At 40.5% G+C, this 21138-nt stretch overlaps 1 protein-coding gene across 1 annotated transcript; it reads right to left on the bottom strand.

Annotated features, from left to right (window-relative positions):
- Positions 1-1232: 1232 nt before the first annotated feature.
- LOC132256544 (PAN2-PAN3 deadenylation complex catalytic subunit PAN2) lies at positions 1233-7128 on the bottom strand. The gene is made up of 5 exons (XM_059753026.1): positions 6960-7128; positions 5476-6841; positions 3856-4804; positions 2354-3336; positions 1233-1582 (listed from the first exon to the last, which is right to left on the bottom strand). Exons 1-5 carry the CDS (start codon positions 7021-7023, stop codon positions 1309-1311), a joined length of 3636 nt encoding a protein of 1211 aa, XP_059609009.1. The 5' UTR covers positions 7024-7128; the 3' UTR covers positions 1233-1308.
- Between the last annotated feature and the right edge of the window lie 14010 nt (positions 7129-21138).

The following is a 21138-nucleotide window of genomic DNA, read 5'->3' as shown; positions in this document are numbered from 1 at the left end:
AATAATTGAAGAAGAAGGAAAAAATGGGATCATAATTATTTGCAATATAAACTGAGAAAGGAAATTGATAAAGAGGAGAAAACACAGAAACTGAAGAAATTCTCGAGATGTTAAAAAGAAAAAAAGAATTGAGAAAATCTTTTCTATTATATTTAGAAATTAATTCCAATTATGTATTGTTGTAATTTTTTCAAATTAATCTCTCTAATAATTTATATGACATAATTTTACTATTTTCTCCCATTTTTCTTTATTTCTTTATAAATAAATAAAAATGTTAATAAAAGAAGAAGGAAGAAAAACTACTCTTTCGCTCCTACACTTATTTTTTACTTACGAAGTAAAATGTGTAATGTAATTAATTTACTCTTCTCGACAATGAATATATTAATTTTTAGGAATTCATCGCCTTTTTTATTCATGAAAAATAAAAAGAAAAAAACCCTATATTTTATGGAGAGAAAACGTGGAGAATGGAAACTTGCTAACATTGAATTAATTTTAAGTAAAGGAAAAAGAAAAAGTTATATTGAATAAATAATTAAATTAAATTAAAAAAAAAATTGAGAAGATAGAAAAAAAACATATGGAAAAAATGATATAAAGCCAAAATTTTGTTCCAACTGCCTTTTTTTCTATGAGAAAATGAACAAAAAAGTAACATTTAGTGTTGTGAAAAAAACAGAGAAAAAATATTGATGGCAAAAAAATGCTGAAAAATCAAAAAAAGACACAAATTAAAGAGAATAATCATTCGCGGAGTCGCTTTTGTTCGTGATATTTTTTTTACTCCTTTTTGGCTCCTCCTTTCGTGGTGTTTTGCCAATCGTTCTTTTTTTATAAAGGTTCTTTTTGATACAAATTGTATTTTTTTTGCGTAATAATTCAAAATTATACTTCCCTTTCAATGTGCTTTTGTCTCGGACAAAATAAAAAATAATTAGAATGAACCAATGTTGAAATTGCAAAATTAACTCACAAAAAACATTGACGTGTGAAATGTAATGAGAAAAAATCGTGTTCTATTTGATTATTTTCGCGCATTATAAAGAGAAAAACACTAAAGAAAAAGAAAAAAATGTTTAATTGTAAATAAGAAATTCAGCGCGTCTCAACGCGCGAATCGTCAGTTGATTGCAAGTATGAAAAAAAATACTGACAATTGAGAAAATCCACTTCAAAATAATCCACTAAAATTTACTGTGAATAATAAATTAATAAAAGAGAATAAATTACTATTTTACATTCTTTTTTCTCTCCCTTTATTTCCCACCATTTCTCTTGTTTTTGCACACTTTTTCTCTCTGGCTATTCGGGCACTTTCCACGACAACTGCTTGCCCATCTCGTACAGCAACTTGATGGCGGACGCCAGTTTCTCCTCCTTCTTTAGCTTCTCGTACTCCTTGTACAGCTGAAGCGCCGCGCGCGCGTCCTCGATGGAGTCATGCGTCTCGGACTGGATCTTGCTGCCCAGGAAGTGCCAGGCGAGGAAGCGCAGCGACACCATGCGCTGGTGCGGCAGGTGGAAGAGGTGCACAGTGTCGATGACCTGCTCCGGCGGGACGATCATGTTGATTACCCTTGGAAGGACACGCAAAGACGACAATTAATCATCTCTAAGACGTCATTGCAACTTTACACATGATTCATATTAGTTACTAATGACGTCAAATTCATAGTTTTCATCGCGTGAAGACAAGAAAAGCCGGAAAATTCATACGAAAACCAGGGAAATAGACAATAATGATGATTTTTATGTGAATAATCACATATTTTCAATGCATCAGATTGAGTTTATGTGTTTCCGGACATCCATCAATCTTTTTCCAGGAAATTAATTGCATTTTGACAGCATTTAAAAGCACTTTTGGTGTCTGTTTAATCTTTTTGAGTACGAAAATGCGACTGTGCTGAAATGTCACAACAAAGACATCTTTCCGGACATTTCCGGACCAGCAGAATCCTTCGAGAATTTCATCGGAAACACGCCCAATGTTAAGAACAGTTGCGAATAAAGGTATTTTGGCAATGCGATTCATTATTTCGTTCATTTCGCCACATTGAATTCATTCTTCACGTTGAAAACATCCCTTGACAATCGCCGAAAACGCCCGGAAGTTCCTTGAGATAGGTTTAAACCCTCAAAAGGGAGGAAAATGACCAGAAATTGGGCGAAAGTTGGAATATTGTTTAAGTTTGTATTAAATAAAGTCCAAATTTCAAACAAAACTTGAAAAATTGCAACATCGAATTGGTAACTTTTATGAACTGAAATATGAAATGACTGTAATGTTGCAACGACCCATAAATTGGGCAATACGGTAAATGTGAAAGGAGATGGAGAGACTCACCTGAAATCATTCCTCAAGCCGTGACCCACGAAGATCACGCCGCTGTCGGTCAAGAAGCGCAACTTCTGATACGAACTCTTGAGCGTCGTGAGATTCTTATTGCTGAAATTGGCGTCCAGATCGCCCGGTTTGATGCCGGAGAATTTCGTGAGATAATCCACCACTTGTTCCTGCGTCGAGATGTAGTCATCGATGAACGGCACACCCTCGAGTTCACCTTGACCGCGAATGCACGTGATTCGCGCCACACTCATGTGACTCGGCTTAATTGTCGCCATCTTCCCGTCCGGACGCATTTCATTCTCCTCCGGATTTAGCGTCACAAACTCCGCGTCCATCGCCACCAGATCGCCACGCGAAGGCATCTCAGCGTGCGTGAGTGGCCGAAAGTCGCATGGTTCCAGCATGAGTTGACGCGCATAGAGATCTGTGCTGAAGGGATTGAGTTCTGGGGTGATGCGCTGGATGGCAGCACTCTCGTCCACCTGTTGTGCCTCGTGCGTGCTGTAGAATAGCACGCACGGCACTTTCCAGTCCAGCGTGAACCACACCGCCTCCTGCACCGGCACTGGCGTGATGCTGAAGTCATTGAACACAAACCAGCCGCCATCATTCTCCTCCCCCCCACTCGATGGCGGCACTTTGACAATCGACACGAGATTCTTGCACGTGCCATCGTCAATCTGGCACACCACCGCCGTCAAATCGTACATCATCCGCTGCCCATCCACCTCAGGAGATGACTTCCTCACCCCCACATCCTCCTCAATGGTCAGACTCTTCTCCCCGTCAATCTGCAGTGTGAAGTGGAGCGGAAACCACGTGTTGCTCCTGCTGGACGGCGTCGGCGTGGCTTGCGATGTGGGTGACTTTCTGTCCGGATGGGAGAAATGGCAGTCAATGCGTGAGCAATTCACGCCATATCTGCACGGCTTCATGCTGGTCACCGTGACATTCTCCGCACTCACGCCCGACGACGCCACCTTAGGATAGAATAGAGAATGATGTGACTTCAGCGCCCCTAGCGGTGGTCTTATCGAAATATGATATTTGAGTTGAAAATGGCATTTTAAGAGACCTTTCCAATGAACTCAAAATTATTCCGATCGGTTAATTAGAAGCTGAGTTATGGCGATTTAAAGTTTCAAACTTTAATCTCTTTTTTCTAGGGTCGGGAAGGACCTCGATCCTTAAGTGGTGGCTCGTTGGAAAGGTCTTGATGCCAGCTATAACATACTAAAATTTGGACCTTAATCATACCATAGAAGCTGAATAATTGAGTAAAATGTGTTTTTGGAATGTTCAAAATGGCGGATTTGGCATCAAAATCTTCATTACCATTGCATACTTTTAACGATATGTCGATATCTCTTACCATTTGAGGCCACACAAGCTCATTTGTCACGACGGAACGGCAAACAGACGCGGAAAAAATGTGACCCCCCCCTCAATTTCGTCACTTTAAGATTATTTTAAATGGTTATGGTAAATAATAATGCCACCTTTGTCGTTATGCGCTTCAGCAACTGCAGATCCTTGTCATTGTCCAGGCCACAGTTGATGGCCAGAATCTTGGGCAGCTTCACAACTCGCACATACTGATTGGTCGGCGTGAACTTCTTGCATCGCTCACACCACACGGGAATGGTCTTCTCGCCACTCAATGAGTTCCTCAGCAGCCGGGCGAATGTGACATTACTGTCCTCATGCCCAGGATTGGCGTAGAGCAGACTACACACCAGCAGAATGTTCACCTTCGATCGCTCATCGCTGCACTTGAGACAGCGTGAAGTGCACGTCTGCCTGGTGCCGAAGAGACTGCTGATCTCCGTCTCCTCATCCTCCCTGGGCCGCTGTGGTGTGGCGCCGGCAGACACTTCCTCCTCCTTCGCCTCAATCAACTGAAACTTCTCCTCGCACACCGTCGTCGAGCTCTCCTGCAGCTTGGGGAAGTTCTCCTCGTACGAGGACATCTTCTTCGGCGACGATGTCACGGAACACTCACCAAAGGTGTGCGACAGGGACTTCTTGGCCGTCTCCAGGAGTTCGTAGTGGATCTGGTGAAGGATGAAGCGATTCCAACTCTGAATCAAACCCACAAGATTCGCCTTGCCACTCGTTCTGTCCGACAGGATCAGACCGAGTGCCGAGGCCTCGGGCACCGTGCGGAAGGACCTCAGGAAGTTGCTGGCCTGACACGGCGCCCCATTGGACGTCGCCAGCATGTGAAAGAGGAAGCCCAACTCGCACGCCAGGCAGAACTCCTTGGCGCACGAGTGTGCCATCAGGGCGCCACGGAGGGGCCTGACGAAGTGCAGCACTTGCAGCATGGCGTTGCAGTAGGCGTTGGGCAGATTGGCCTCCAGGCCGGCGAACTCCGTCTGGTTGTACTGGTCAAAGTCGAAATCCTGAGTGCCCAACTTTGAGTACTTCACCTCGACCTTGCGATACCTGCCAACGCAAAGATTCTTGATAGTCTCACTTCTATTCACTCTCAAGAGCATGCGAGCTGATTATTCCTTGTACCATTCCAAATTATTCCATTTATTCTACGAATATTCTAGAATGGACTGAAATATAAGTCAAAATTCCATGGAATGGATTGCTAAATTGGAATAGAACCCATTTTGCGTGGTCTGTGATCAATTAAGCTTCTGCTAAAAGGCTAAAATGTCTTTTTACACGCTTTAAAAGAAGTTTTTTCTGTCATTTTTCACTCGAAAGCGTGAGAAAATCAGGAAAAATCGTGTTATTCTTTATTATTCTCAACTTATTCAACTTATTATGGACCGATTGTGTTCATATTCCGAGCTTGCGTAAGAATATGGACACATTTGGCTAGGAATAAATTAAGAATAATTGAATAAATTTGGAATAATTTCTGAATAATCAGGAATAAAAACACATGAATTCAATTACACTGATCCAGGATAATGGAATATGCCAGAATGAGGTTGGAATAATACAATAAAATGAGAATAAGTGTAGGAATAGCTCGAATTATTCTGGAATATATTAGAATAGACGAGGAATAATTGAATAACATGCGAATAAATGCAGGAATAGATGGAATTATCTCGGAATAATCAGCTTGCATGACCCCTGGAAGAAATCTCTCTCACCTCTTGGGGATGATCTTGAGTCCGGTGTCCGGTTTGCTGGTCACGGTCGTCGCCACTTGGTTGCTGGTGGCGCTAGCCTCCATGTAGTAGGGAATCTGATTGCGTCGCGTGTGGCGCGGATTCAGGGCGTAGCCGATGGGACCCTGCATCTTCATGCTGGCCAGGATCTCGGGATCGATGGGCTTCGGGCGCCTGTAGCGATACTCCATGAGCTGCGGCGGCCAGTCGCTCAGCCAGGAATCGCCGGTGGTCAGCTCGGGCAGTGGGATTGAGGACAGTGGGAAGTTCTCGTCTGTGATGGGGACAATTGGCAGTGGCTCAATGGGATCGGCGAACTCCGTGGCGCGTGAGAAGGCGTTGAATTGTGGTTCTGACACATTCACTGAGCTGATGAGATTGATGTGACCACTCTGATCGCCGAAAGCCAGTGCTTGGCAGGAGGAACTGATGTCGAAGCTGAGACACTGACTGCCACTGGTGTTCACCTGATACATGCACACGCGTGGCTCACTCAGCTCCACCGTGTCAACCAGCTGCATCTGCCCCAGGGCAGACACCACGGCCAGGCGGGAGCATTGGGAGGGCAGGAAGCGCAGCAGCTGAGGCTCAATCAGCACTTGAATGGGCGACACGAGGCGCAACATCCGCAGATCGTACACCATGAGGAAGCGATCCACAGTGAGAGTGCCCTGCTGACGCTCACTGAAGCCACACGAGATCAGATAATTGCCCTCCACGTCGAAATCCGACAAGCTGCCGGAATGTGGCTTGATTGTGTGCTCAACGGCCAGTGTTGAGGGATCTCGCAGTGTTATCTGACCAAAGGCATTGCCAGCACACAGATAGCGATTGTGGAGTCTCAATACGACACATCCATTGTCTCCGGCGTCCGCCAAGAGTGTCTCACTGCGTGTCTCCGGATTGTAGTCAATCAGCTTCTCCTGATTCCCACCCAAAATCAATCTGTTGCTGTTCATCTGCACCATGCACAGCATGTCCACGGTGCTCTTGGAGGTGTGTGTGTACTTGGGAATGCCACGACGGATCTGGTGTCTCAAGCAGGTGCTAGTCAACACCAGAATGCCCTCCTCGATGGGCTGAATCTGTCGCACAATGTCCGTGGCGTGCACCTGGAATGATGTGTACTTCTGCATGCTGCCCGCGTAGTAGGACGTCACGTGTCCACCCTGATTCCCCATCCATAGGAGCTCCTCGTGCGTGTCGAAGCACACTGTGGAGACGCCAAAGCGATCTCCTCCGTCGGCCAGCACAAAGCCCACCGGCATGTACTCCTGATCGCTCTGATCCACGGCGTAGGGCTGGAAGCTCGTGGTGTATTCTGGGCCGCGATTGGAATTGTCAAACACTGGAAAGAGAGGCGCCGAAGAGAGAGGGATTAATGGGGTTCCGGTGACATGCCTTGAGAGCGTGTGTCGCGTGTGTCCTCGAGTGACATTCTCTCAATTCAGCGCTCATTTTCTCACTCTGCATGGCGATAATATCATCAGGCTGCTCTCCGCCATCTCCTGGCACAAACACATAATCCATAATTGGAGCTCAGACAGTATATTTCACAGGCAAATCCAAAAGGAAAAACGCGTTGTTTTGGTTTCACTGCAGCGCCCTATTGAGAACGGATTCGACAAATAATCAACAGTCATTTGTTCATTTGTTTGTCCTAACGGACGACGGTCTGGCGTTTGTCGATTGACGTTTTTTGACAGCATACGACGACTCGCCATTGGGCGAACTCTCTTCTCGCAACAGCGCCACTAGTGTGCTGAACACGGAAATTTTGTGTGGTTATGTTGTATGTTCGCACACGCTTCGCGCGTTTGAGAGTTTTCCTATTGCAAAAATTCTTCTGAATTTTCATCGCATTTCCCTAGACAAAGTGAAAAATAAGTGGTGAAATTGAGTGTAATGTGATATAATCGCATGTGTTATTGACAATTGTTGCCATAAGGCGGTGAAGAAGAAGGTGGAAACGCTGAAGATAATAGGAACTTGATACTCTTGAAAGTGATTTTCTTTCGCATTATTTATCCAAGGAAAAGAGACAAACAAACACTTTTTGAGGTAAGATTACATTTCTTTAGGGGTTTTTGTAAATCACAAACACATCAGAAAACGCACAGAGATTTGCGAGAATGATTAAAAATTGCAGAGAATTGTCAATTTTTAGAATTTGCAACAAGTATTTTTTGATTTTATGAATTCTTCATGAAAATTCAGCAATTTGATCGATTTTTTTTCAGTCGGATGGATAACGAAATATCCAAGAATGATGTTATTTTTCTCAGATCATTGAGAAATATTCTCAGACTTGTTTTCCAACCCAGAAGCAATTTTTTTTTGCACAAAAAAGGAAGAGAAAAAGATCGAGAAAAACGAATGAACATAATTTATATTCAGAGGAAATCTTCGGATTTCTTCCGATATGAAATTGGCAAAACTATAAAAGTATCAAAATTGGTGAACAATAAAAGTTTTACGGACAATCGGACATCGTCTGGGGCGGAAATTGGATTGAAAAAACTCCTTGTTCGAGTGCATACGAATTCCCTCGCAGACGTGCTCCTTCGGAAAATCCTTCAATCATTCAATATAATCCGCCCAAACTTTCCACCAAGAGCGCAATATCTTCATGAAATCATTGGGAGAGTTTCTTCAAGTTGCATCGCGTCTCTTGGCATAATTCAGAGCTCCAGAGAGAGAGAGAGAGTGAATGAGAGAAAGGATGTGATTTTTTTCTCTGCTGTTGCAAAGTGTAAAATAATTTCTCTGGCAATTACAGCTGGGCGAAGCCCGCTGTACTTGTGATCGCGCAAAATACAAAACCTCGCAATATATACGCTATTTACCCGGCTGCATTTACTATTAGTCTATGACGTTATAAGGAATGCCGCCATATTGAATAAAGTTTAAACGCCTGTATCTCGGCAAATTTGTTATGTCTTTTGATGAGATTTTAGTATGTTGTAGTCCATGTTGAAACGTGTTTAAAAATAGATTATAACTTTTCATCGATGCAATAGAACTGGAGTTATGACGATTCGAAGTTTTGTACTTTCAAACGCTCTAACTTCGGTTTTATTTGTCCGATTGTAAAAATTTTGGGCTCATTGGAAAACTCTTGCAAAACTCTACAACTCATTAGAACAACTGAAATTCATCTAACTACTTGTTTGAGGCGCTAATGGCAAAAATAATATATTTTAAAAATTTTAAAGTCAATAATTTTATTTCAAAGTCATACTAATTTGAGATAATCTCTTAAATATTTCGATAGTCCAGATCGAGACGTTTCCAAAATGGCGTTATACTTTTTTGTCACTGCCATAGAACCTGAGTTATGGCGGTTTGAAATTTTTCTATTAAAACAGGGTTGGTTGAGTTGGCCATATTTCGAGTTTGCGACGCCCAACTGACCATAACCGTTCGCTTATCACGTCCTTTCATATGCGCGCGAGATTTCAAGCTATAAAAGCGCCGGCGGGAGTGAACGGATTGAGGATATAAAGTTGAAATTGATGGGAGACTCTAATGATAGTTGGCAAAAGGTATATACCAGTGGCAAAGTGTAACACAAGAAATCCCCACCGCGCAATCCAATTTTCATCTCCTCTGACGCGCTGGAGGAAATCATTTGAGTCCGGAAAACAGCCAATTTTCCATCGTATGTTCCGCAAGAAACTTCTACCATCGCTCTATAAGCTGCTCAGTGCTCAATGAAAACCGATAAAAATCCAGTCAAATTGACATTCAATTGAAATTAATGTGCGCTTTTTTTCTCCTCCCACCACGAGAGGATCAACATGAAAATGCATCCCGTATGCGGTTTTATAAATATTCCCACGAGCAATGAACGACAAAATATGCATATAATTTTCAATTATTGCACCCAAAAGAGGCGCTTAAATGATCTGAATATAAAATATTATATATAGAATATATTAATACAGAATTAATTTGCTACCTTCAAATGTGTTGTTCTGGATGGGCAAAATGCAAATTTTCACCTGGAAAATTTCAATCAATTAGCATGGCTTTTTTGTGCACTTTTCACCAATGCGAATAAAGAGCTTTAATGCACCAGAATTTAAATTGAGAGCAGTTAGGATTTTTCCAAAGATTCATGAGACTGTCATTATAATCAAGGGGGAGATAATATGATCGGTAGTTGCTGTACAGCTTGAAAGTGATTAAATATTTAGAATATTTCTATTGCAAAAGCTTCGGTTTCAACAAATTGAGACATTTTCTAAACTATTTTACCTCTAAAAATCAATTCTAATTCTTTTTTTTAGGTTATGTTATTGTTTTTTAAACAGATTCTAGTGATAAAAAACTATTTAGCGGAAATATGATGAAAATCGCCATTTTTAGTCATTTCCAGGCTTGAAGTATTTTTTTTTAAAGACGAATTCATAATCTCACAATTTGGTTAGGATATATTTAATGTATTTTCTGCCAATTTTAACTAGAAATTCAAGACGGAAATTGTTCAAATTGTCTGAAATCGAAGTATTTGAAGAACTTAAGTTTCTTTTGAGATGGAAAAACCTAGATTATATTGTGACGAGTCAGAAATCGCGCCGAAAAAGCGATGAAAAACAAGATGAAGCCTTTTGAGACGTTTAGAAGTGTCTGAAGTGTTGAAGATTCTGCACAGAAATTGTATCACATTATCTCCTCCTTGATTAAAATCTAACTTTAGTATTAATAGTTGAAAAAAACTTGAGTGAAAATAGGTCACAAGCATTTTCAGTGCTGGAAAATGATGACAATTCAATATTCAATTCAGAATCCACAGCCGGAGGCAAAGCGATCAACTATAAAGTTCCAATCATCTATGAAATATGCATGAATCCGGGGAATGTGTATTTGGCTGGAACAGGAAGGCCTTTAGGGTGTTTTTTCCTGAATATAGATTCCCTGTCAATTAAAACACCGTAATTTGGAAAATCAACAACTTGAGCAAATCCGCGAAAGTGTTATTGCATCAACGCAATGGAGGCGTGACGTTCTTCTTTTTGTTGAATCGCCTGAGGTTCTTGTGCAAGAGATTAAGCGTATTACAAAGACGCACTGAGTTGAGTTTTATTTCGCTGACAATAGTTCAAAGTGACAGAGAAATCGGTATCAAAGAGACGTTAAAGTCCTGAACAGAGTTTTTGTCCTGATCTCTGCCACGCCCACTTGTATGCTCCGCCCCTTTATGTAACCTAAAAGCTGTGTGTGTGTGTGCTATCAACGTTTTGAACTCGTTCTCTTAAGGTCATTTAAGTGACTTGAGAAATGCTGCACGCTCTAATATTTCAGGTAATTATGTGTGAATATATTTTGTATGAAATATTTTGTGAAATTCTGGCAATCTATAAGAAATTTTCTTCTCTTCTTGTCTTCTGTGTCATCCTTCATACAATTACTAACTGTGGTGTGTTTCTTGTGAATTGTGTAGCACGCGCTTCAAGTCACGGTAATTAATTGCCTCATTGAGAATGGTTTTATGTGGTACAATAATAAAAACTGCGCTACACTTAATTGCAAATATTCCTCTTCATAATGGTAACTTTTTAGTTCGAACTGGAAACAACAACAGAGTCTTTGTATAATGAAAACGCCCACACAAATGTTTTACATGAAATTATGACTGATTTTCTCGAGTGTTCATCGAGTGGAATGTCAATAAATAATACAATTTGTGCTGTATTGAGTGGATAGAGATGAAAAAAAATCACCCTCAAGCACTAAATGGATGCAATTTAGTGATTTCTTTCTCCGCAGCAATTTAGCATTGAATAAATTGAGTGAGACTGAATACAAATGCAAAAGAGAGATTTTCAGTGGATTTCAAAATGAGATGAGACGATTTCTTGTCATCAAAAGACTCGGAGAATAGAGCGATTTATCGCTTGTACGCCCATTTGGAATGTGGATTTATTCCACTGCCACTCAAATTGTCTTTATTGAATTTCAATCAGCAATTACCGACTCAATTATTGATAAGTACATCACCAGAGAGAGAGAATAGGTTTGTTTGACATCGCGTTTTTCTCTGTTTCGATCACAATGAATAATTTTTGGTTTTATTCATTTTTAATGAACAAACAACTTTTCAAATTAGTGCATTTATGCACAGGCAAAGGACTGAAGAAAACTCCGCAATATATATATATATATATATTGCGGTATGTAAAGAAGAGCGTGATGGATTTTCATTGAAAAACCATGAATGAAGGCTATCTTCCTTCCTGAAATCCTTTTTTTCTCGGGGGGAAATTAATGGAAAAAAACAGAGCGGGTGAAATGTGAATTTTCACGATATATATATATATGTTCATATTAGGGGTGGAGGGGAAAAACCCCTTTTGTTGTGAGACTTTTGTAAACGAGAAACCACAAGTAATTGCAGACTGAAAATTAATGGTGAAAAATCTCCGACGCAATTCAAGTAATTTGAGTTTGCTGACGAGTAAAAAAAAAAGAGTGTTTTAGGGAAAAGCGACCGCCAAATGTGGGTGAATGTTCTTTGTCATTTTGGGTTTGGGGGTGGCTGGAGGGAGGCGGAGGGAGGAAAAAAGGGGGATTCCTTCCATTTTTTACGTGTTAACACTGCAGTGTGGCAAGTCATTAATATTAAATATGATTTTTTTCTTCTTCTTTCCACACCACATCTTTTCACACCGTCAGTTAGACCATTATTATTCTACTTGACACTCAATATTCCCACTCTCCGGCGTGCCACCCCACGGACACCCACATACGCGCTTCCACGGGCTGTTGAGGCGCACTGGAACTTGAGATGTATTCTCACATTCGCGCTCCAGTAATTGCAAACTGGAAACTGGATCCCCAATCAAAGAGGATGTCACAAAAGGACACTCTCAATGATACAATGAGTGATGGCTTTTGCATCAACCGTGACAAACTATGACAATGGTTATTGAAGAAAATAGTGTAAAAATTCTCAAAGTATTGCAGTGAGTTTACTTTGAAAGTAACTTTTAAAGATATAGGTAATATTGTAAATATTCATGCACTTCTACTGAACTGTACACAATTTCTAACCACAACATCTCCCCCTAGATTGCAATTTATGTTGAATTCGCAGTTTTTGGGAGATTTTCTTCAATTTTGTTTTTGTTTTTCAATCAGTGAAATCATAAAGTTTGCTTTCAGTTATTCGTGAAGAGTTCAAGAAAGAGCGAAATTTAAATGTTGGCTGCTTCTCTCAGTTTTCTTGCAAATGCATCACGCGATGGATAATAAAGGGGAAGAATGACACGCTCATCAAGTGAATCTGTGATAAGAGGAGCATTTCTTACCTTTCCACCCACTCGTGTGGGCGTGTGAAGTGGAAATGTATGTTGCTCAACTCTTTGAAATATCCACCCCATGTTGAGTGCACTTGAAGTGAAATATGGAAAATGATTTTCATATCGCCACTTTTTTGCGCGCCACCATTGCAAACTAACAAGGTTTGAATGTGGAGTTCGAGAAGAGCAAATGCTCTCTCGCCACACAGGATGATGTTTATGTCGACAACTGTCTAATCTAGAGATGGAATCAATTTATTATTCTAGCTTGCTTGTAGAATAGAATATTTCACTCACATCGCGCAAATGATAGCGTGGCTGGGAGAAAAAGAAAAAGAGAGAGAAATGATGAAAAGTTGTGTGGCAAGGAGAGAAAAATTACCAGCGAAGATGACATACAAATAAGAATGAGTGAATTCACGTGGTGAAATGATGAGTATTCGTCTCAATTTAAATCCAAACCAGAGATTTGATGCCTCTTCTGCATTATTTTTCAGCCTGTGTGCGGCTTTTCGCGGGTGGAAGGTGCGCGAATAAGGGACGAAAGACAGGAGATGAGTTAATAAATCACGTCAAATTCGGGGTGGTAAAAAAAATCGGAGTGAGAAATGTGAGATTCTTTTATTGTGTGTGTATTTTCTCAAATGCAAAATTCACCTCGCAATGACTGTGAAAGAAAACATACACACAAAGAGAAAGTTTTAATTCGGTTGAAGAATTTTTCAATTTATTCGACAAGTGCTTAATTTACAGATCTTCTCACTTCTTTCAATTTCAATCGAATCATCCGAATGTGAGATAAAAAGGAGGAAATTAATATATATATATACTCTGCCAAATTCCGGTGCACTGAACAAATGCGATTGCAGGAGAGTTTATTGAGAGCTTTTCTGAAATTAAATTCGCAACGAGGAGAATTTACATTTTAGATTAGAAGATATTTTGCTGGAAAACACTTTGCGGAGTTTTCATTCAATTCATAAATGTAATTATGGAAATGTCTCACAATCACTTTTGCAGTGAAATGTGTGCGTGAAAATAATAGCTGAAATAGTGTGGTTTTGTCCTGAAAATAAACTTCTTCCTTTATTGAAAATCAAAAGGGCAAGTCACAAGGTGATTTAGGGATATTTAGATAAAATTTTAATACATAAACCACTAAATATTTTACATAACATACAATTTTTTGATGCGAAAACTGTGAAAATAAAAGAAAAAAAGTCACAAAATTAATGGTCTAAATGTGCGAGTGATTTTCCCCCTTGTTACATCCATTATTGAAAAAATAATTGGGATTTCACGTGCACTAAATTTAGAGATAATTGACTTTTAAATTACTTCACACCAAACAAAACAATTGAGCAATTGATTATTAAAACCTCTGCTGGAATCTCGTCACGCGATGGTCAACTGATTTAGGAAGTTTTGGGTGAGGAAAATCAGTTGGGAGAAATGGAGGGAAATGATTCATTGCAGGTGACATTCGAGACAAAATGCAACATATTGAACCAGAAGCGGGGGTGACTTTCACCCCCGCCCACATCGTAAATAACGGGTGGGGAAACGGAATTTGGAATATTCAATAAATCCATCTCCGCAGTTGGCATGAATAATGGAAAATGTTCAACTAATGCAGCATTAATGCTGATGTGAGCAACAGTTTTGAGCATAAGGGATGAGCTTGAAAACCCTGAGGACAGATATCCAAGGGTGCTCAAGAGCCCGCATATCTCTCTCTGGCGTGGAATTATATCGAGCAGCAGAGTGAAAGTGCACAACATGAATCTTATTCTTCATTCTTGCCTTCCGCAAAGGGAAACTTAAGCTCGCTCGCCAAGGGTATTTCTCAAGCGCCAGAGGATACCCAAGAGAAAATCCCTCGAAAAACAATACTGAGGGTGTTTTAAAATGGCATCAGAGAAGAAGATTCCCGTCTGGGTAATTAAGTATCTCGGATATCATCTAATCCATACATTTCTCTCCATCTCTTTTACATCCATTCGCAAGAGCTTTGCGTGAATTGTTGAAAGTTTCAGTAAAGTTTGGTAGAAATATTGAATACCTGATAGAGAATATATTTTTCCATATTATAGAGGAAAAGAACTGTGCATTCATTTCCTATAGCAAGACAGCAGAAGCTTCTTAGCGATTCTTCCAAAAGGAAGAGAACAAAATGTGAGAAGAAGAGAAGAGAATTACGACGGAGGAATAGAAAAAGAAGCAATCATATATTAATTCTGCAAAAGTGCAGCTCGAAATCTGGAAATTTGCAGTCAATTTTTTTTTTTAGGAAAATCCAATGTCATATTTCACACACTTTCCCATTGTATATCAACTTTGGAACATTCGCCAGAGCAAGAAGGAGGAAGAGAGAGAAACGCCATAAAGCGAATCTTGAGCTGCTCTTCCGTGTCTCCACTTCTTGTGCCATAGAATAATTTCTGTAATATTCATGATTGTATTTTCTTTACTCCGGAGAAGTTGTGTCTCTCACACTCTGAAATCCACCATCTCCGCCAGTCACACTTTCGCATATTCCATGGGTGAAACAATACCCGGTTGTGTTCTTGCACGGCGCACAAAGACGGAAGGAAGGATTGGTAAAAGTTGTTGGAGCATAAAAATATAAGAAAATTCTATGAGTATCTTCTCATGGTGTGGGTGTTGTGAAAATAATCTTTATGAATTTTTCACGAGGGGAAGAGAAGTCATGGCATTGTTGCAAGGATGAGTGCGAAGAAGATGCGGTGTTTTGTGGGTGGGTGGAGGTGTAATATTTTCGGCAAGGACTTTCGGATAGAGAACAGCAGAGAAATGAATTATGTATGATATTGAGACACGAAGGATTTTGTTTGAACTTCCAGCCACTTTGGCTCAACTTTCCACCCCCTCCCAAACCATCAGGACATGCCTTAACATGGATTCCGACCTTTAGTCCTCCGTCATTCGGTCGAATCATCATCAAATATTTCTCCTCTTGCAACCTGTCGACTTCTGTGACCGATCTCTTTTGGGGGTTTGGCGGGGGTGAGAGTTGAGGGATTTACACGCTTTTAAGGGTGGAGAGAAGAATCCTTCAAATCACGCAATTCATTTTCCCTGAATCGCTCTTCCGAGGCACAAAACACGCACAGAAAGGGAATCATCCTTCAACTTTTGGACTCATTAGCTGCCAGCTAGTCTTATCGCTGGAGTGGAAAGATTTATCTCCTTTCCCTGGAAAATCATTAAAGATGAATGGCAGAAATATATTCCACCTCGATCTTATCCCACTTCATAGCGATTAAATTTTTTCTGCTACAGTGGCGTAGCGAAGATTTCAGAGAGTTTATAAATTTGTGATTTTATTGAGACAAATTGAACTTACTTCTGACAATTTTCCAAGGAAATGGGGTGAAAATCAATTTATTACAGATCAGTGACAGAATATGATGCCAATTACAAGCTCTATAACAAGTGAATGAATTATAAAAGAAATCCCAACGTCTTCTTCCCTAAACAATGCATTAACTAATATAAATTTTGCATGACTTTAAAATTGCTTATTTCCAATATTATATGTATAATTATTTTATAATTATTTAAATATAGAAATTCATAACCTCACAATTTGATAAGTCCAGTGATAAGTAAGAGTTTAGTGTGAGAATCAGTTGAAGGAGTCTAAAAGACGATGGAAAATGTCTTTGAAGATTTCGTTGAAGATTGTGCAGAAGACTTCCAGAAGTGTCAAGGAAGTGGTGTATAGATTTGAAGCATATTATCCTCCCCTTGCTCATTTCTTATCTCATCTTTATCGTCTTTATGCGAGCTTGTCAACTTCTGATTGCGTATTCCTATCAAGAAAATCGTCTATTCCCTCTATTCAGGTTGGAATTCCATAGCTATACAATACGCCACTGGAATGAGTGATGACGATGGGTTTAGGAAATGGCGTATAATTGTGATTTCAAGTTGAGCCACGTGCGAGAGTAAAGTCAAATTGACGGTTGAACGACAAGGAGATGGCGCCAAAGTGTGTGGAACGCTTTTCCTTGCAATCTCCACCCCTGCGGGGGGGGGGGGAGTGAAATGCTCGAGGGTGTTTTGATAAATTTTGCAAATTTGCACAAAATTCCGTGCAAATTCGCTCTGGCATATTCATGGTGGTGGCTTTTTGTCTGTTTGCATGGCACAAACATTCAAACCCCCGAAGAGAGAGAGACGAGAAAAGTCACTTAATTCGCTTGTAATAAAATTAATAATGCCTCATCCCCATCATCGTTACATTTCCTCTCAGTGCAGTTTTGCTGAGGTGGCGGGAAAAAAAGTGAGAGAAAGAGAGAAAACTAGGACGATCCATCCAGAGGGTTGGATTGATGCGCGCGGAGGGAGGAAATTTAATTGCGTCACCCTCCGGAGAAAATGTCAAAGTGGTCGTCATAAAGCATGTTGTCGGTATCAAAAGAGATGGCAAAGGACAGAATCAGCCCCAGCCCCCCAACCTTTGTGGGGTCGCGCGCCCATTTGGACACTCTGTGACAACTCTTGGACGTGCTCCAGTGGGAGAATGTCGCTCTGCATCCCTATGCCTTTGAGGTGGTGGACAAAAAATGGCTACACCATCGGTGGAAAATTTAATTTACTCCATTTCTTTCGGACACACACACGATTTTTCGTCACATGACTGATGGGGAGATGTTTTTTGCCAATGTACACTCGTTTGTTCCTCTCCGATGGCATTTTCCACTGCACTTTCTATCCCCTGTGTGTGTGTGTGTTTCCTCAATCAGCGACACAGAAGAATTTTTCCGTATTGATTATTGCTGATTGGATGCCAAGAGAGCATTTTTCCCAATTTTCAACACAAAGAGTTGCCGATCAAAAGAATCTATTTTGGCGTGAGGAAAAAAATTCAAATTAACGTCCACGACTTTCTTCAGCAATAAATCAGAAATTTCCGCACACGTCAACATTTTTTTGAGCGCGCGGCCAAGAAAACAACAAATTTTATAACACATTTTCCCCGCCCTCGCAGGGAAACCATCAGGGAGAGCGAGAGAGAGAGAGAGAGAAGGAGAGTAAAATTAATCAGGAGGCCGAAAAGAAACACCAAGTCATAAATTAAGTCCTTCATTAAATTTTGCCGCCCGGAAAAAAGGGAATATTGGTTGACACACTTGTAATAAATTTCCCTTCTTCGCGCGCACACTTGTGGCGGTGAGGGGGAGGGAAAAATTGAAGTTGAGGCACTTCTGCTAATGCCATTTAATGCGGCGAAATCACCTTCGCCAGGAGGGGCAATAAAAAGTTTAAACGCGGGTGGAAAAGGGCATATTTAATAATTGAAATATAAAATTTTGATATTTCACAATTTTACGCACAATTCTCCCCGTAGGCTTTTATGATCGCTGAACACAACATTCAGTTATGGGTGTGTGTGTGGGTAATTTGCGGGCAGAGATTGTAGCAAATGGCATCTTGTGTGTCCGTCTTGTCATTGACAATCCTGAGGAATCATGAGCTTATGCGAGGAGATTAAATTAATAGGAGAAAAAAAAGTTTATTAATTCGCAAAAGTTGAAACTTTTCAAGAGTTCGAGAAGTCTTGAACTTCTATAAATTTCACAAATGCCATCTCTGTTGTGATAATTTTTTGTGGTGCTAAGATAAAAGGACGTGATAAGCGAAGGCCAAGGCTAGCTTATTAATCTTACTTGTAATACAAGAAATTCAAACAGTGTAAAGTTTAAAGCAAATCCATCGACTCGTTTTTGAGTAATACAAATTTAAAGTTTTGATAATCGGTTTTACAACTTTAGCGCTCCTAGCGGTGGTCTTATCGAATTACGATGTTCGAGTTGGAGATAGCGTTTTACGAGACCTTTCCAATGAACTTAAAATTATTCCGATCGGTTAATAAGAAGCGGAGTTATGACCATTAAAATTTTCAAACTTTGATCCCTAATATCTAGGGTACGGAAGAACCTAGGTCCTTAAGTGGTGTTTCGTTGGAAAGGTCTTGAGGCCAGCTATGATATACTAGAATTTGGACCCAATCCATGCTATAGAGGCTGAGTAAATGAGGAAAATCTATTTTGGGGGTATTCAAAATGGCCGACATCAGCATGATCTAGCCTCGGTACAACTTTTAACTTTTGGTTGTAAATCGCATGTCGATATTTCTAACCGTTTAGGGCCTTTTTTCGTCATACTTAGCCTTCCTGGTGTCATTTTAGTCGATTTTGCGAATTTTTAGCTCAATATTTATTTAAAAACGGTTCAAATTCTCCAGTTACATTTTATTCCTCCTGGCAAAGTCTTCGTGACTCTGATTGCCAGCTGTGCAATGTTGACCCGATTCCAACTCTTGCGTTGAGAGATTCCTCTATCTCGAACACCGCAACCATTTGAAGTAATTCACAAGCAAGCGCTCTTCACGTCCCATTGCTTCGCCCCTCGAGGGATTAGCTGGAAATAAATAGCAAAAGTGTCGCCATATAGTTGGGGAGTGTTTCCTCCTTGATGGAAACACCATCGCTGAGAGAGAGAAAAACCGTGCGCGGACCGCGTGAGGTGTAATTTGAATAGTGAAATGGGTTGTTTTGATTAAATTCCGTTACGCCACACGAAGGAGGAAATTATAACAATGGAAGCGGAAGTGGGACGTTCATCGTCTTTTTTGTCGCTCAACTCCTTCCAACGCCGCGTCACTTTTGATAAGTGTGTGCTTGAGGATGTCACGGACAATTGATTTGCCAGCCAGCTGGCGTTTCTCGTGCGCGCACTCTTCGTCCAGATTGAGAGCAGATGCACTCGCCTGGGCGCAAAAGGATTGCACCAGGGATTCGCATTGAGTTTGTGAGATTATGAGTTGAGGAATATGAAATTATTCCAGCTTCCTGGAATCGTTTCCGCTCTGGTGCTCTGGCCCAGAGTTCACATCTCTGCGTCGCTTGTTCGCGTCTTTCCGCTCGCAAGAGCATCGAGGATGACGGTGGGCGGCAAAGCGGGGCAAAAAGAGGTTTTATTGTTTACCCAAACGTGAGTGACTTACTGGCCAACAACAATCAAGACCTCTTCTGTGACGCATCTCAAGCGAAGCAAACAAGCCCAGAGAAGAGTTGTTCCATTTACTAAGAGAAATAATCGCATTTCAAATGATTCGCCTTGATTTTCAGGTCAATTAATTTGTCTTCAGTTGAAATCTATATAGCCTTTATTCGAGGAATTTGTGCTACAGATTTTAATCCTTATTTGTCCCAAGGGGGTGATAATACAGTCTAGAAGTGGTGTACAGCTCAGCAAGAAGTACTTAAGAAGTGGAAGTGTTGTAAAACCTACAATTTCTCTTTCCTACGTGCTTACTTTGCTACCAAATCATCCCGATTCTTTACATTTTTTTGTTTTGAATTTTATGAAGAAATAATCTTTTTCTAGGTTATGTAACGAATCACGAACGGATTTCGTAAATGTTTTGCATTTTATTCCATCAATTCTTATACTAAAGTCACCAAGATTACTAGACATTGGCAGAATTTAGCATTTTTATGCGATAAACATTGCTAAACACTGAACATTGTGTTGAAGTCGAACATAACCTCAAAAAGATTATTGTGTACTTGAAAAATATTTATTTACACCACTTTTTCCAACGATTTTGACAGTGAAACAGCAATTTTATCATCTAGATAGCTTCAAAATTGAGTCTTTTAAGACCTTCTAGTGATATTTTTGAGGTTATGGTGGGAAAAAGGGCCGAAAAAAGCGATTTCAAGTGAATTTTTACAGAAATATCACATAAAACCTTAGGATATTTTGAAAAATTTAAAGTGTTGGAAGTGGTGTACAGCTTAAGAGCATACATATTTTCCCCTTAATTAGTCCCTCCTTGATTTGCTGGAATCTATATTAACCCAAAAGCGCCAGAAAATGTGGCGTCTGAAAGTGTAATTTTGCGATGGTTTTGGTGTGAAATTGAGTGATAAATTTTGTAAATGACATTCCTGAAATATCTAAAAACCTGCGAAAATTAACAATCCTTCCATCAAATGCACAGCGAAATGCGGAGGGATGGCGAAAGTTGTTATGAAGAGGGAAAAAATCCGTTCAATTTGCTGAAATCACGCAAGGAAAAGCTCCCCCGTGTCGTATTTGTGGGAAATGACAAAAGGCGGCTCGATGGGGAAGGAGAGATTCGGGACGAGAGAGAGAGAGAGAGAGAGAACTTGGCAACTCTCTCTCTCGCTGGAAATGACGTTCCTGGAAGGTCTGATGGTGACTTCCAGTGAGAGAAGTGGCGCCGCGAGGTTCAGCGGAGTGAAAATCGCGCCAGTTGTTTGCCAGACGTCGAAGAAGTGAG

The sequence above is a fragment of the Phlebotomus argentipes genome, unplaced genomic scaffold (genome assembly GCF_947086385.1).
Source record: "Phlebotomus argentipes unplaced genomic scaffold, Phlebotomus argentipes genome assembly contig_5, whole genome shotgun sequence".
In the NCBI taxonomy this organism is placed as follows: domain Eukaryota; kingdom Metazoa; phylum Arthropoda; class Insecta; order Diptera; family Psychodidae; genus Phlebotomus; species Phlebotomus argentipes.
This window is presented reverse-complemented; position numbering and strand designations above follow the sequence as displayed.

Excerpts from the sequence above, each read along its gene's own strand:
- LOC132256544 (XM_059753026.1), bottom strand. The coding sequence starts at position 7,023 with ATGGATTATGTGTTTGTGCCAGGAGATGGCGGAGAGCAGCCTGATGAT. Across the intron at positions 4,805-5,475 it reads CTCAAGATCATCCCCAAGAG|GTATCGCAAGGTCGAGGTGA; the intron begins GTGAGAGAGATT and ends TTGCGTTGGCAG. Across the intron at positions 1,583-2,353 it reads GGCTTGAGGAATGATTTCAG|GGTAATCAACATGATCGTCC; the intron begins GTGAGTCTCTCC and ends TGTCCTTCCAAG.